At 34.3% G+C, this 15,676-nt stretch overlaps 2 protein-coding genes across 2 annotated transcripts; both read left to right on the top strand.

The window, feature by feature from the left end:
* The first annotated feature begins 9,576 nt into the window (after positions 1–9,576).
* Positions 9,577–11,820, top strand: LOC145799917 (cysteine-rich receptor-like protein kinase 8). The gene is made up of 5 exons (XM_082889564.1): positions 9,577–10,414; positions 10,682–10,813; positions 11,392–11,531; positions 11,648–11,731; positions 11,773–11,820. Exons 1-5 carry the CDS (start codon positions 9,577–9,579, stop codon positions 11,818–11,820), a joined length of 1,242 nt encoding a protein of 413 aa, XP_082745690.1.
* LOC145799795 (cysteine-rich receptor-like protein kinase 7) lies at positions 11,316–13,391 on the top strand. The gene is made up of 4 exons (XM_082889428.1): positions 11,316–11,858; positions 11,967–12,204; positions 12,364–12,514; positions 12,819–13,391. Exons 1-4 carry the CDS (start codon positions 11,825–11,827, stop codon positions 13,161–13,163), a joined length of 768 nt encoding a protein of 255 aa, XP_082745554.1. The 5' UTR covers positions 11,316–11,824; the 3' UTR covers positions 13,164–13,391.
* Positions 13,392–15,676: the final 2,285 nt, after the last annotated feature.

The following is a 15,676-nucleotide window of genomic DNA, read 5'->3' as shown; positions in this document are numbered from 1 at the left end:
AGGCTTATTTTGAGCCCCTCTTCAACATTGAAGAAGGGCTCATCCTTGTTTGGGACCTCCATGTGCTACTTCATGTTATATCCATCTTTGGTCCCCATTTCTTGCATGACTTGGCAGCCTATGATGCCTCCATTCTTGGTCGATTTACAGGTCTAGAAAAGGTCTTATTTTGGCCCATTCTTCATGTTTCATTAAGGGCTTTTCATGATTTGAGGCATATTTCATGTACTTCATGTTATATCTCCCTTTTAATCCCCATTTTTGCATGACTTGGAAGCCTATGATGCTTTTGTTTTTGGTCATTTTACAGAGCTAGAAAAGGTCTTATTGTGGCCCATTCTTCATGTTTCATTAAGGGCCTTTCATGATTTGAGGCATATTTTATACACTTTGTGTTTTAACCCCTTTTGGACCCTATTTTGCATAGCATTTTTGACATACTTGTATACTGTTTTGGGGTTTTTACAGTTCTGTAAATGTGCATATTTTTGGTCCCTCTTCAGTGTTGTAGAAGGGTATTTTTCTGTTTGGGCTTTGCATATACCACTTCCTTCTTTGGCCATCTTTTGGCCCCTTCTCTTGCATAAGAGTGCAGCCATGCCTGTGTTTGTTTTTAGGGTTTTTACAGTTCTGAAAAACATCATATTTTGGGCCTCTCTTCAACTTTGTTGAAGGGCCCTAACCTGTTTGAGGACAGCAGATGTGAGTTGCTTCTTAATCTCATGTTTAGGGCCATTTCTTGCATGCTAGTTTTGCCCTGTTTTGGTTTGCTGTTTGGCCATGCTATAAACTGGAAAAGTGCTTATTTAGGGGCTTCCTTGCTTCTGTCTATTCATTGCATGTGCCAATTTTGTATGTTTGGTATAGCTATAGGCCATTTCGGGTGCCAAAATTCATGTTTCGGGACCATTCCGTGCATCGGGTGTACTTTCGCCTCGTTTCGGGGCTGTTTTCCCCCACATTTCAGTGCTGAAATCTCATTAGCATGTTTGCATATCATTTCTATGCCATTGCATTGCATATGCCATTGCCTTGGTTTGCGTGCCCGTATGCACGCATTTCGAGGCACTTCATTTTCATCCATCGGCCTCTTATGTGAGTGTGGCTGAGGCTCTCTCATGTTAGTATAAGTCCATGTTGCATTCTATATGTCATTTCTATGCCATTGCATTGCATATGCCATTGCCTCGGTTTGCGTGCCCGTGTGCACGCATTTCGAGGCACTTCATTTTCATCCATCGGCCTCTTATGTGAGTGTGGCTGAGGCTCTCTCATGTTAGTATAAGTCCATGTTGCATTCTATATGTCATTTCCATGCCATTGCATTGCGTATGCCATTGCCTCGGTTTGCGTGCCCGTGTGCACGCGTTTCGAGGCACTTCATTTTCATCTATCGGCCTCTTATGTGAGTGTGGCTGTGGCTCTCTCATGTTAGTATAAGTCCATGTTGCATTTTATATGCCATTTTAGCCATATTGCATTGCGTATGCCATTGCCTCGGTTTGCGTGCCCGTGTGCACGCATTTCGAGGCACTTCATTTTCACCCACCAGCTTCTTATGTGAATGTGGCTGAGGCTCTCTCATGTTAGTGTAAGCCCATATATATTTCCATGTCATTTGCATTGCGTATGTCATTTTCTCGGTTTGCGTGTCTGTGTGCACGCATTTCGAGACATCTCATTTTCATAGCATTGTGCATGCTAGGCTATGCCTTAGTTGCATTCATGCATATCATGCATATTGCATCGTGTTCGGGATAGGAGTTAGCCCGGGCACGGGAAACGAGGTGCATTTCGTACTCTGAGTGACGGAACGTGTCTCAATTCCCCAGTCACCGACACTCCGGATCATCCATGATGGAGTTAGGTTCTTATTGTGTTTATACGTGCATTCATTCTATATTGAGTTGCACATTTCGACTCCTCTGCCATCATGCATCGATATGCGTGATTGGTGGCACGAGGATCGAGGCATGCATATATTTGTGAAAATACATTGCTATGCCCCTTTCCTGCTCTCTGTTGCAGCAAAATGAAGAATCAGTAACTTTTCGGGACTTGGCACGCGTTTCAAGAATAACTGCTAAACAGAGGCTAATTGGGGCATCCCGGTGGATTTCCGCGCAAGACAACCCGGACATGCATCATTCATCAGGAGCAAGGCAGTCCCTGGCTTGCATGCCAGTTTTACAGCTTTCTTAGTTAATTCGTTAATTAATTAGGAATTTGTATATTATTTGGACTGTAATATTGGGACTGTAATATTCTTTTATTCGGGACTGTATTATTTATTCGGACCCTCTGTGCGAGGGCATAATTGTAATAAGTGTGCGTGTGTGTGTTGTATGTCTTCCAACCCCACGTCTTTCTTCCCTTTTATTTATCCGCTTTTGATGGTTAGATTAGGGCATATTTCAATTAGCATACAGTATGACAGCATGTTTGCATCATTCATCTGTATTGCATGCACCGAGCTCGGCGCATCATACTAACTGCATTGTATTTCAATTTTAAAGTTGAATACTTGTTAGCTGTAGCATTTCATATGCCATGTTTAGAATAGCCGAGCTTGCTATAGTTTGCATTTTTGCGTGTGTTGCATTAGGCATTTCTGTATACTTAGGGTCATGCATGATTTCTAATGAGTTTTTGTTTTGGCTTGGAGTACTCGGTGAGTTTTATGCTTTAGCATCCTTACATGCGTGTGAGTGACTGCCATGAATAGCATGCTTACCATGAGGCTATGTGCTTATATGATATAACTGCCTGAATGCCTGTGGGTGAAGGTTGGGTTACTTGAATTGGAATAAATCATCAACTATTTGTTTTAAGCCCACTAGATAGTGGCAAAACCATCTTTTCTAAGCCCACCCGAGGGTGGCAAAATCTGCATTTTTAGCCTACTTGCGAGTAGCAAACCACCTTTCAAACAAGCAAACATGAGATGTTTTGTTCCAATCCAGGCGACCTGGTCTATACTTGTATACTGTGCGCATCACATAGTAACCTAGGCTAATGACCGGAATAAGAACATACAATATTTTCAAAAATAGATATCATGGTTAGTAGAGGCCGGTCTATGACCGGGCGAGCGGGGGTGCTCACGAAGTGACCTTCCCCAATCGTACCCAAGTTCCTGAGCCGAGGCAACTTTGGTGATGACGGACACGTGGCCTTTGGCAACGAGTCAGGGTTTCCTAAATTTCCCAAAATAAAATATTTAGGTGGCGACTCTGTATCTGGCAAAGCAGTCCATGTTTGGCACTTCTTTCAAAAATTTGTTTTTCTCAAAACGATTTGCCGGATTTGGACTCTTTGGTTCAGACTTAGAACCGTGACAAATTTGAGAGTCCTGAGCTGTAGTGACCCCAAAATGAACAGAACGGGAGCTCACCCTCCCGGGGCGTTCGGGGGATGTCTACAACCGGGCAAATAGCACGACCTTGAGAGAAGACTATGGCGCCGTGCTTGGCACAGTTCGGTAAGGTGTGCCACGTGGCATGTTTGAATTGCATGAAGGAGATTCCGCTACTTGTACGCGTCAATACCGCTAGGCGGTTTCGCCAAGTGGTCTTTGGCGGTATTTGCGCTTATACGTGGAAGAAGGTAAGAGGGGAACATATTCACGTGTCAGGAGGAGGACGGACAGAGAGGAGCTCACAGAAACTATATAAACGGTGTTGCGCTTCTATGCACAGGTTTGGCACTTCTGGTTATCAGAGCTACCTACCCCTTTGTCTCCTCCCTCTCCTTCTTCTTTTTTCTCTCTCTCTCTCTAAGTGTGCTAACTTGACCATCGGAGGGGTTTTTTGGTTGCACACCGCTGGGTAGCTCATCGTCTTTGTGTTCTCAGGTCATTTGGAAAGAAGCGAAACTTGGACACAAGGAGTACGAAAAGCGACGAATATTTGCCCCTCGTACAATTATGATTTAATTGAATCAATGACTAGGCATTATAAATTATGTGAATGAGAAATGAGAGAGAAATAAAATAACAAAAAATATAAAATTTGAGGGTATTATAGTCATTTTACATCTATAGTTAACGGTATTAACGGTTGTATTTTAGTCTAAAACTACACGAGAGGCATATGACTATTTTTAAAACACATGGGGATAAAGTGCTATCAAACCATACCACAGGGAGGTAAATTGGATTTTACCCTTTTAAATAATATACTTTGCAAAATAATAATTGAAAAGATATAAAAAGTCTCATTACGCCTCAAATTACCTTGAGTCGATCCTAGAGAAACTAATTGAGCCCAAAATTCGTTGGTTATTGTGTGTGTGCAATTTTGTAATTGTAGCTAGCTTATTCGCCAGATTAATTTTAATAGGATTGATCGACTAGTAGTAGTTTCAAAATTGGGTGGATAAAAATTTAGACCACACAAGAAACATTTTTTGGCATTTGGGAAACTATATTGAACAATGAAAATGAGAATGTCGAGATCTTTGCCCACAAAATCGAAATTAGTATCTACTCGGTCATATCATCATCTAAATGACACTTTAAACAAAAAGTTAGCAACTACTCTCTAGAGAATATTCAACATCACCAACACTCAAATATTTTTTGTTTAAAATTTATTTTTCTCACTTTCTGAGATGAAAATTTATTATTAATATTTAAATTTAATTTTTGCTATATTTAGGGATGTAGTTGATTTTTGAAGGATAGTTTGGAGGGTGAAATGATATTTGGTGTCACGTCAGCAAGTTTCATTTGATTATAGACGATAACTGATGATGGGGTCAAATTGATCTAAATCGAATAATTTATGTGTAAAATTAATATAATTAAAAGGATATGATTGAATTGATTTTTGCGTGATAGTTTAAGAGGTAAAATGAAATTTCCTCAAAACGATATGATGAAGTACTTAAAGAGCTGAGAATTTATTTTTTTATTTTTTATTTTTTTACATTGATACTAGGAAAAATCAATCTGTTTGTCAATAATCTTGTATTGGCAATAGCTAGTGTTCAAATGACATCACGACACAGAAGAGAGCTGAATTGGGAATGGATGCAAGAGTTTAAATGACAGAGAAGAGAGGAAGTGGAAAGATAAAAATGAAAAGAAACTATAATGGAACGAAACTATAATGTGTTTAGATCAACATTACTTAAGGGGAAGAAAAAATGAAACATAAATAAATTTGTTTAAAATAATTTTTTTTTATTGGTAGCTGAATAAAAACATTAAATATTTTCTATAAATATCTATTTATTTCATTCTCATTTTCGTACGGAAAATGTTTGGTAGCTCAAAATTTTGTGGCTTAAATGGCTCAAATCTATCAAAATGACGTCGTTTTACACTAAAGATCTGTCAAAACGACATCGTTTTCAGCCATTTGAGTCATTTGAGCCACAAAATTTTGAGCTACCTAGCGTTGTTGTTTTCGTACCCCAAACAAAAAAAGAGATATTTATCAATAAATCTCATCTCACAAATAAATACTCCAAATAGTCCCAAATTTTTTTTATTGATCTGTTAAATCCTATTAATGGAGAGTTTATTTCCGTGTGGTCCTATTTTTTATTTTGATAGTGTTTTGGTGGACAGCTATATCTTTTTATTAATGTGGCAGGTATGATGTGATACTTCAATATGACAGGTATTAATATGACATTTCAACAATGTGACACTCCAAAAAAAATTAAAAACTCATTAGTATACTTTTCTTAAATGTGACAACGTAGCGGATATGATGTAACACTTCAAAAATTTTATTCTAAAAAAATTAAAAACTCCTTAATGTACTCTTCTAACGATGTGACACTCCAAAAAAATTAAGGCTATGTTTGGTTAGGTGTTCCAAACATATTTTTACCCACTGATTTGAGTGTAGTGTTTGTTTTAAGCTTTCAAATTATAATTCTACACCCACTTTTGGAAACATCTTTCCAGGCGAAAAAATTTGGCTAACCCGATCGTTCTCCCGAATGTCGGGGGGCGCCTGATTGGTTGATCGGCCGGTTGATCAGAACAGTGTTTTTTTTTTTTCGTACCTGTTATTTTTATATTGTAAATAAAAAATATTTTCAGAATTTTTTATATTTTTTTATGAGTTTTGAATAGAATTTTGGGTTGTGTGTTTGGTTGTGAGTTCTAAGTTTTTGAATCAAATAGCTTTTCTACTTTCAAAAACTTAAAACTCCCTCCAAAACTCAATTCAAAACTCTTTTCACCACTCATAACCAAATAAATTTTCTATACTCAAATCATAATTCTAAAACTCACAAACTCAAAATATAACTCTATTCTCAAATCATATTTAGAAAACTCTACCAAACACTATCTGAAAACTCTTTAGTGTACTTTTCTCAACGATGTGACAGTCTAAAAAAATTAAAAACTCCTTAGTGTATTTTTTCTAAATGTGATAACGTGGTGGGTATGATGTGACACTCTAAAACTTTTACTAAAAAAAAAAAAACTCCTTAGTATACTATTCCTAAAGTGACAACGTACTAGGTATGATATGACACTTCAAAAAAAAAAAAAAAGTGACAACGTGGCGAGTATGATGTGTCACTCTAAAAAAATTTAAAACTCCTTAGTGTACTTTTTCCAAACGTGACATGTGACACTCCAACATGGCGGGTATGATGTGACAATTTAAAAAAACTCTTAGTGTACTTTTTCCAAATGTGACACTCTAACGTGGTGGGTATGATGTGACACTAAAAAACTCTTTAGTGTATTTTTTCCAAATGTGACATTCTAATATGACAGGCAAATGAGTCATTACACATCCAAAAGGACTAAATGGATTATAAGAAAAAAAATATGGGACTATATGGATTATAAGCTCAAAATATGAGACTTATTAGTCAATCTTCTAACAAAAAAAGTAATTAAATTTAACTTCTTTTTATTTATTTTCATTTTCTTTCCATCCCAAAATTTGAGACTTGGGTAGGAGTGTAAAAATGGCCCGTGGCCTGTGGGCGGCCCGAAACCTACCTGCGGCTCAAGGTGGGCCCGGTCCGTTTAGGTCCATTTGGGCCCGGGCCCAAGCCCATCTTGACCCCCTTAGGCCTAGGTCTGGGCTATCATTTTGAAGCCCGACCCGACTCGTGGCCTAGCTTATCGGCCCCCTTAAGGCCCACTCGGTCCGCCCAAGGTCCAGTGTTTTTTTTAATGAAAAATAATAAAAGTTTGGTAAAAAAAAATTAAAAAAGCAAAAAAAAAATAGTTAGGCCTGGCCCAAGCCCGAGGCTAAGCCCAGGCCCACTAGGTCGGGCCTCAGCCCGCCCAAGACCCGATTACTCGTGGACTTGAGCCTAATTTTTTTTGACCAGTGACACAGCCGGAATTTTCATGGGAGCCAACGAAGCCCGACATGGGCCGAACCCAACCCGAACCTAAATGAGTCGAGTCGGGCCAGATTTACACCCGTAGGGGTGCATTCTTACTTTTACTTGTGCAAATCATTTGTTCTCTGCTTTCTTCATCACACTCAATTTCATAGTGACCAATTCAAAAAAAAAAAAAAAAAAAAAAAAAACTATGAAATTGATAGTCAAAGGGAAATTAAATCTTAAAAAAATTACACTTTAGTGTAAATTTTCAAAAAAAGTTATAAATTAATGATAAAGTAATCAACTTTAATAATTATAATTATAATTATTTTTTAAAATTTATATATATTTTATAAAAATACTACTGATTTGTAATTTTTACTTATTAACTTAAAACTTTATGGCTTATTATTAGGATAATGATAGAGAACTCTAAAAGTAGAGCTTTACTGATGTGGCAGTGGAAAAAAAAAATGTTTTAAAATTCTAAAAGAAGAGTTTTAAAAGAGCTTTAAGGGATAGGCCCCATCCATTCATGTGATATTTTGACCTTTTTTTTTTAATTATTTTTTTTTTCTTCCCTGCTACATTGTAAGAATTCAATTAAAATTTTAAAATTAGAAATATATATTATTGCTAAAAAAAAATATACAAAATAAACACACGTCACATCATAAATGAGTTCAATTATTTTTTTAACGCGGCAAAGAATAATCCACCCAAAAATCGCGCAAAGAATGGTAACCTTACCCATTTTAAACGCATAAAGAGTGACTGGATGATGACTTCTTGATAATGACGGGTGCCTCTCCCACTTAATTTACTGTGTTTATTTTTTATTTTTTATTTTTCAAAAATAAAATAGAAAACATGTATGATATCTATATTAATACTATTATTAAAAATAAATAATTCACTTACTGCCTAAATGTTGATCACTTCTCTTTATGTCACGTATCCTTATTTTCTTATTTAAAATAAAAAATAAATAAATAGTGATGCAGAATAAGACTCATACATTGGACTTTAAACTTGTTTCAAATTTGTCCGGTGATCATCTCTACCCTTAAGTTTAATAAACAAAATTCTTACCAATTATATAACATACTATAGATAATGAAAAAATTATTTTATTTTTATTTATTTTAATTAAGTTTTCAATATAAAAAAGAAAAAAAGAAAAAAAGAAAAAAAGAATTAGTGAGCTGCCGAGCCCAAAAGTGGTAGGAGGGGTGGGTTTCACACAATTTATTATTATTATTTTATTTCTTACAGTTTTAGAACTTTTTAAAATTATTTACATTTTTTTAGCAAGGTTATTTAAGATAAAAAGTTTGATTTAATTTTTAAACTCAATAATATGATAATCAATTATGATATTAAAGATAATACTTTCTCATATATTTTCTAATTATCAATCAATCATATCACTTACACATCATTAAATATAAAAATAAATTTATATATCATTTTTTGTTTTTTTTTTTAAAACAAAAAAGTCACAAACGTGTTTCAGTTAGTCACAAACGTGTTTCGGTTTTATAGATTACAAATTCATTGAAAACATAAACATAAATAAAAATAATAATGAATTACTTTTTTTTCTCTCCTCCCTCCTCTCTTCTTTCTCATTTTCTTACACTATACATATCAATTAATCAAATTTTCTCTTACACAACCATCTATTCAACTCCAAAAAAAAAAAAAAATTACAAATTATTTAAAAATTATTTTCAAGACTCATAACAAACAAATTTTCAATTTTTAAAACTCTTTTCAACAACTTATATTTTAAAATACAATTCAAAGCGCAAAAGTCTTTTCAAAAATTAAACCAACAGAGTTTTATTTTTATTTTTATTTTTATCCTTTGTGTAGGTCTTAATAAGTGAACTTACTGTCTAATAGGTTTTATGAAAAAAATTTGCCATAAAAAAAGTCACTAATTGTAAGTTTTAGCGACAATTTATAAAAATCATGACAAAAAAAAGTCACTAATTGTTAATTTTTAGCGACATATAAAAAATTGTCACAAATAACGATAATTTTACCAAGACTTATTTTCAATAAGACTTGATGGGAATTAAGTCCAACTATTAGGACCTATTGGTAATTTACCTTTTTAATTCACAAGTTCTTATTTAACCATAAGCTTTACCAAACAAGTAAGATTGGCTATTTAAAGTCTTCATGGCATGGATAGATTTGCATCATCTCTCGAACACAATTCTCATACTATTGGAGTAATAGATAGATATGATGGTCTCTCTTCTCCATTTCTCAGCAACTATTCCATTCATTCTCTTCTTTCCACAATTTGTTAGTTCAGCTACCTCTGTAACCTACGTCCTACATTTTTGTGATTACCAATTTAATTACACAAATAACAGTAGTGTGTTTCAAAACAATCTCTACCACCTCCTTACTAATCTCTCCTCTCAAACCCCCCTGACCAACTTCTACAACTCCACCTTTGGTAGAGACGAAAACACAGTGTATGCACTTAGCTTTTGCCCAGCGTACATTGCCGCCCAAAATTGCCAAGCCTGTGTCCAAGACGCTTCACATTCCATCACACAACACTGCCCAAATCAGAAAAAAGCTATTATATACTATGTGGAATGTGTTGTACGATATGCAAACTATTCTTTCTTCTCCAAAGAAGAATATGCTCCTAGCCTTTATTGGAATAGTTCAATATCTTTCTACAATCCTGATAGGTTGGATCAAGTATTGGCAAATACAATGGATGGCCTTATTACTAAGGCTGCTTTTGGTTCTTCAACAACAAAAACAAAATTTGCAACAGGAGAAGCCAAGATCACTGGTTCTCAGCAGTTATATTGCTTTATGCAATGCACTCCTGACATAACTGAAAACGCTTGCAAGGACTGTTTAGTATATGCACTTGATAGACTTCAATATTATACTCACGGCAAAGAGTGGGGACTGAATTATTGGCCAAATTGTCAGGCAAGGTATCAGTTGGTAGCTTTTTATGAAGTGGTCCCTCCTCCCTCCCTGCCACCTTCTGCTTCCACAGAAAACACAACTTTCAACACAACCGGGCCTCCTGCTCCCTTACAACCATCTTCAGGTACGGTACCACATGAGAATTGCTCTCATATACTCTTATTTACGCTTCATTTGATTTTTTCAAAAAGGAAAAAAAAAAGGTTTTTCGTAGAAAAAGTTCTTTTATGTTTGGTTGCGATCTTGAAACTAATGTACTAGTAGCTATATTAGCAGTGATGTCAAAATCTGGCCAATCTTTAGGAATACTAGCTTTATCTCCACATAAGAGCAATTTCAAATTCAGTTTTTTTTCACCATCTTAGTCAGAAAATGTTTTTGGTTCTCGTAGGAAAGAAGAGAAAAACATCAGTAACATTCATCACCACTATTACTTTCGCAGCCATTTTGGTGATTCTTCTCATCTTCATGGGCAACTATTTGATAAGGAGGAAAGTCAAGTCCTCAGGGGAGGCTACAGAAAGTAAGTTAAATCTTCACCATTTATACTTGTTTTTGGAGCTGATATTATCACTATGTTATTTTGGAAATTATTTTCATGAAGAAAATATGATAGGAGAATTTGAGTAACATATAGTGGGAAGTGTCCTCCCTTTCTTAATATCGTGATGTATTTCCATTTCATAGTTCAATTTAGATATTTATTTCCTATCACTACAATATATAAGAGTTTTAGAGATCAAATTTTTTAATCTTTAAAAATGAAAATTTTGTTACAAAAGACATTTATAGACTAATTTCTATCGTTGTGAGAATAGTCGCTAAAAGGTCGTCTCGAAAAGTAAAAAATAAGGCTTTTAGCGACAATTTTGAAAATATCACTAATAAATAGACTTTTGGAGACAAAATAATTTGGTTTCAAAATGGTTTAATTTTTGAGACAAAAAATTTGGTCCCAAAAGGATAATAATTCATCACTAATGTTCAATTTTCATTACTAAAAATATAATAACACCACTTTTCGCAACAAAAATATTTGGTCCTTAAAAAATATAATTTTGTTCCTAAATTTTAGTCCCTAAAATCTTAATTTTTTTGTAGTGTATACTTCCTCTCAAGATGACAATTCAATGCCATATGTCGAATCCTTGCAATTTGACTTCAGAACAATTAGAGATGCAACGGATAATTTCTCACATGCTAATAAGCTTGGAGAAGGTGGATTTGGCCCTGTTTACATGGTAACTAGATGCATACTCATACAGTTACAATAAATAAAATGAATTGGCAAAATTGTGGTGTGAAATGAAATGTTGAATATGACCATGTTTCTTAAATTATTCTCACAAAAACATAGGGTGTGCTTTTAAATGGGCAAGAAATAGCTGTGAAAAAGCTCTCTGGTAATTCCAGACAAGGTCAAGAAGAATTCAAGAATGAGGTTTTGTTACTGACTAAGCTTTGTCACAAGAATTTGGTCAGTCTCTTAGGTTTCTGCTTGGAAGAGAAAGAATTACTTCTCATTTATGAGTTTATGCCTAACAAAAGCCTCGATCATTTCATATTTGGTACAGTGTACTACTTCTTTTACTTTTTTCAAGTATATATAATTTTTTGGCTTGTGATGCTTATATGATAAAAGTATGTTTGAACACATACTTTGTTTGATTATGAAGATCATGTCAAACGTGCACATTTGGATTGGAAAAAACGTTTCAACATTATACAAGGCTTCGCTCGAGGGCTTTTATATCTTCATGAAGATTCACAACATCGGATTATTCATCGCGATCTCAAAGCTAGCAACATTTTGCTAGATGTAGAAATGAATCCAAAAATTTCAGATTTTGTCACAGGAAGACTAATCGCATTAGATCAATCCCATTACACAACAAGTAGAATCATGGGTACCATGTAAGTATTTCCTTCACAAACTAAGAATTTATCTTGATTCACGAATCCGAATACTAAACAAAAAACAGAAGATACTCTATGAACAAGTTGAAAAAATTGATTATATCATGCAAATAGATCATATCATTGAAAATAATATGATGGACAATAACATGCCAGTGGATATATGCCTCCTGAATATTTTCAACGTGGACAATTCTCGATTAAGTCAGATGTCTTCAGTTTTGGTGTGATTCTATTCGAAATTTTAAGCGGTCAGAAGATCTTTTGTTTCCGTGATATGGAGAATGGCGAGGACCTTCTAAGCTATGTAAGTATGAGTGTTTTCTTTTCTATTCTTTATATTTTTTTAGGGGGTGGGTGGGACTAATGACTTATGAATGCAACTAAAAAGAAGAGTTTTCTTTAGAAAGTTTGAGTTTCAATGAGCTTGAGGAAAAAGAGATAGTAGTTATAGATTGCCAATTATTTGAAATACCAAATTTCTTATAGGTAGTCTCAACCACCGCCGGGGTGGGGGGGGGGGAGGGGGTGTTTGGGGAAGTTGTTGAGTCATGGTTCTGAAAGCAATCTACATTTTATTACCATATATTCACCTCTTTGAACTCTTACAGGCATGGAAGTGTTGGAGAAGAAATACAATTCTAGATATAGTGGATTCAACATTGATGACAGGTCCAAAAAGTGAGATTATGAGATGCATCCATATTGGTTTATTGTGCGTTCATGAAAATGCAACAGACAGACCAACCATGGCTATAGTTGTTAGCATGCTCATTAGCACCTCGTTTAGTCTGTCATTGCCTTCGCATCCTGCATTTTTTTTGCCAGAAAGGCAAGGCCAAGGCAATTTGTTGCATGAGTTCAATTCAATGATAGAGTCAGATCAATCTGAAACTAAATCAACACAGGTTTCAACAAATGATGCTACAATTACTGAGCTTGTTGCTCGATCGTAGTGAAGTGAAATGTAACTCCATTTGAATGTTTATTTTGAAACAAGTTGATGTCTTTGTTGTCTATTGTACAACTTTCTGATGGTGGGTTAAATGCACAATTCCTTATTTTATTTTTATTTTATAATTTTTAGGAAAAATTTGTAAAAAGTCTATATGCACTTGCATTCCATTAAGTCCCATGGCCTTTTTTTTTTTTTTTGTTCTTTTTCAAATAGAGTCTCATTATATAAGTTTTTTGGGAGACTTTAAATCCTTGTTTCAAAATTTTAGTAAAAATTTAGACATTCTTACCCTTATTTATGTACAAGCACAAATCTATGGAAGTGGTCAACACGCTTATATGGTCATTGTTATTTTTAAAATGTTAAAAACTTTTATGTATACATCCATTTTAATGAAATTTATATTTTTTGAAAATTACTCAATAAGTTCTACAAAACGAAGAAAGTAAAGCTACTTAATCGAATATAAAATGAGCAATGCTATTCATATTACTATTTTTACTACATTTTCTCACTCTAGACATGAGGTAATAGACACACAAATGCACATGAGATTTACTCACTTGTATCTAGAAGTGTGAAAATAGCATTTTTCAATTAAATTATTTAAAATGAGAAAAAAAAAATACACTTATAGGATTTGAAATTGTAAAATTTTTCTGAGAAATGTTTTTGAATTTCACATAGTTTTTGAATTAAAAAAATTAAAAATTTTAATTTCTAATAGTGTGAAATTTTACATATTTGAAATGTTAAAAAAAAAGGAAAAAAAAATTACAAGAAGAAGAAGAAGAAGAAGAAGAAGAAGTTAACTTTCACAGTAACATAATAAGTCCTAATGATAGTTTAGAAATTCAAAAAGTCCTTCAACTATGCAAAAGACCACAAATCTCATTTCTAAAGCAAGATGATGGACGTTATGACAAAATGGAGTTTTATTTTTGAACTACCTCACTACGTTAACATCTTCACAAAAAAAGAAAAAGCAATTTTAAAATTATAACAACGTAACTCCCGAACTCTCACAGTTGTATCGTTCTCAACTCTAAATTACTTTGTGTTCATATTATATTTTATGAAATTATTTTGTGCTCAATATTTTGTTTATTATTTTGCTAGACTTACATGATATTGTTGCAAACATTGTGACGTAGACGAAGGGCTATAAATCACACCAAAAATATGGAAGATCCTAAAAAATTTGCTATAATTTTCTTTCAAATCTGTACAAATTACTACATAACTTCAGCAAACATAGTATTGTCGCAAAAATTGTGACGTAGATGAAGGGCTATAAATCACTCCAAAAATATGAAAGATCATAAAAAGTTTATTATAAATTTCTTTCAAATCTATAAAAATTCGAATATAATTTCAGCGAACACCAGTTAATTTGAAAACATCTCTTTCTCTTTCTCTTACAATTTGCCCACAAATTTATCTTTTCATGCATACGAAAAATATGGAAGATCCTAAACCAGAAACAAAATGAGAAAATCATTCAATACTAATGTCATTGGATAAATGAGTTCAAAGAATGGTATTTAAAAATAGTAATTAAAAAAGATGTTGATTGGGCAAAATTATATCATTTTCGCATTGGTGCAAAAATGTCAAATTGTAGCATTTTGGACATTGTGCATGCTAAATTTTGGCATTTGAATGGCCAAAAAGACTTCTTTGCATTAGAGATGCTCTTAACGAGTTACATGTAATATGTGTTGACATAATTTTTTATTTTTTCTTTTCCTTCTCATCTAGATTAAAAAAATTATAATCTTTTCAAACAAATGCAAGAAAATTTAAGAACTACATGCAAATTAAAAGAGCAAAACTTTTGATTTCTTAACATGACAAAAGCTCTAGCAAACATACCAAAACCTTTCTCAACAATATTTTTCCCCACCCCGACTGTAGTGATTCTCTTCACTGGAAAGTTGAAAAATCTGGGATCTATACCGTTAAATCCTTTTGCAATCATTTTGAATGTGCTTTAGGGGAAGATGATGACAACTGTAAACTTTTCTGGATAAATGTCGCCCTATCAAAACTGAAAATCATTGTGTAGTTATCTTTGAAAGGAATCGCTACAAGAGAGATGTTAATCAATCGAAAAATTCTTCTAGATAGTGCTAACTTCCATTGCATTTTTTTGCAGACGTGAAGTAGAACTGGTGGATCACCTTCTTCTTCATTGCCATTTTTGTTGGTGTACGGAAAGCAAATATTTTTCGCTTCTGTACTCCTTTTGTCCAAGCTCTGCGTTGCTCCGAATGGTGTCGTGCAACCTGAAAGCATAACAACGGTAAACTACCCGTGCGAGTGTGTTGTTAGAAAACCCCTCCGACGGTCAAGTTAGCACCCTTAAAGAGAGAAGAAAGACAAAAGCAAGGATAGCTCTGGATAAGGAGAAATTTCAGACCACTTGCTTGGTAGAGTCGCGCGTCTTTTATACACTATTCCCTTGCCTTCCAAGATTGTGCGTGCATTACCTCGCTCGTCCTTTGCCGG

This window comes from Camellia sinensis, chromosome 9 (genome assembly GCF_055761805.1).
Source record: "Camellia sinensis isolate YWXY chromosome 9, ASM5576180v1, whole genome shotgun sequence".
NCBI lineage: Eukaryota > Viridiplantae > Streptophyta > Magnoliopsida > Ericales > Theaceae > Camellia > Camellia sinensis.
This window is presented reverse-complemented; position numbering and strand designations above follow the sequence as displayed.

Coding starts and splice junctions, on each gene's coding strand:
- LOC145799795 (XM_082889428.1), top strand. CDS start 11,825: ATGCCTAACAAAAGCCTCGATCATTTCATATTTG. Junction 12,205..12,363: donor AGTAGAATCATGGGTACCAT/GTAAGTATTTCC, acceptor ATAACATGCCAG/TGGATATATGCCTCCTGAAT. Junction 12,515..12,818: donor GCGAGGACCTTCTAAGCTAT/GTAAGTATGAGT, acceptor GAACTCTTACAG/GCATGGAAGTGTTGGAGAAG.
- LOC145799917 (XM_082889564.1), top strand. CDS start 9,577: ATGGTCTCTCTTCTCCATTTCTCAGCAACTATTCCATTCATTCTCTTC. Junction 10,814..11,391: donor CTCAGGGGAGGCTACAGAAA/GTAAGTTAAATC, acceptor ATTTTTTTGTAG/TGTATACTTCCTCTCAAGAT. Junction 11,732..11,772: donor AAGAAGAATTCAAGAATGAG/GTTTTGTTACTG, acceptor GAATTTGGTCAG/TCTCTTAGGTTTCTGCTTGG.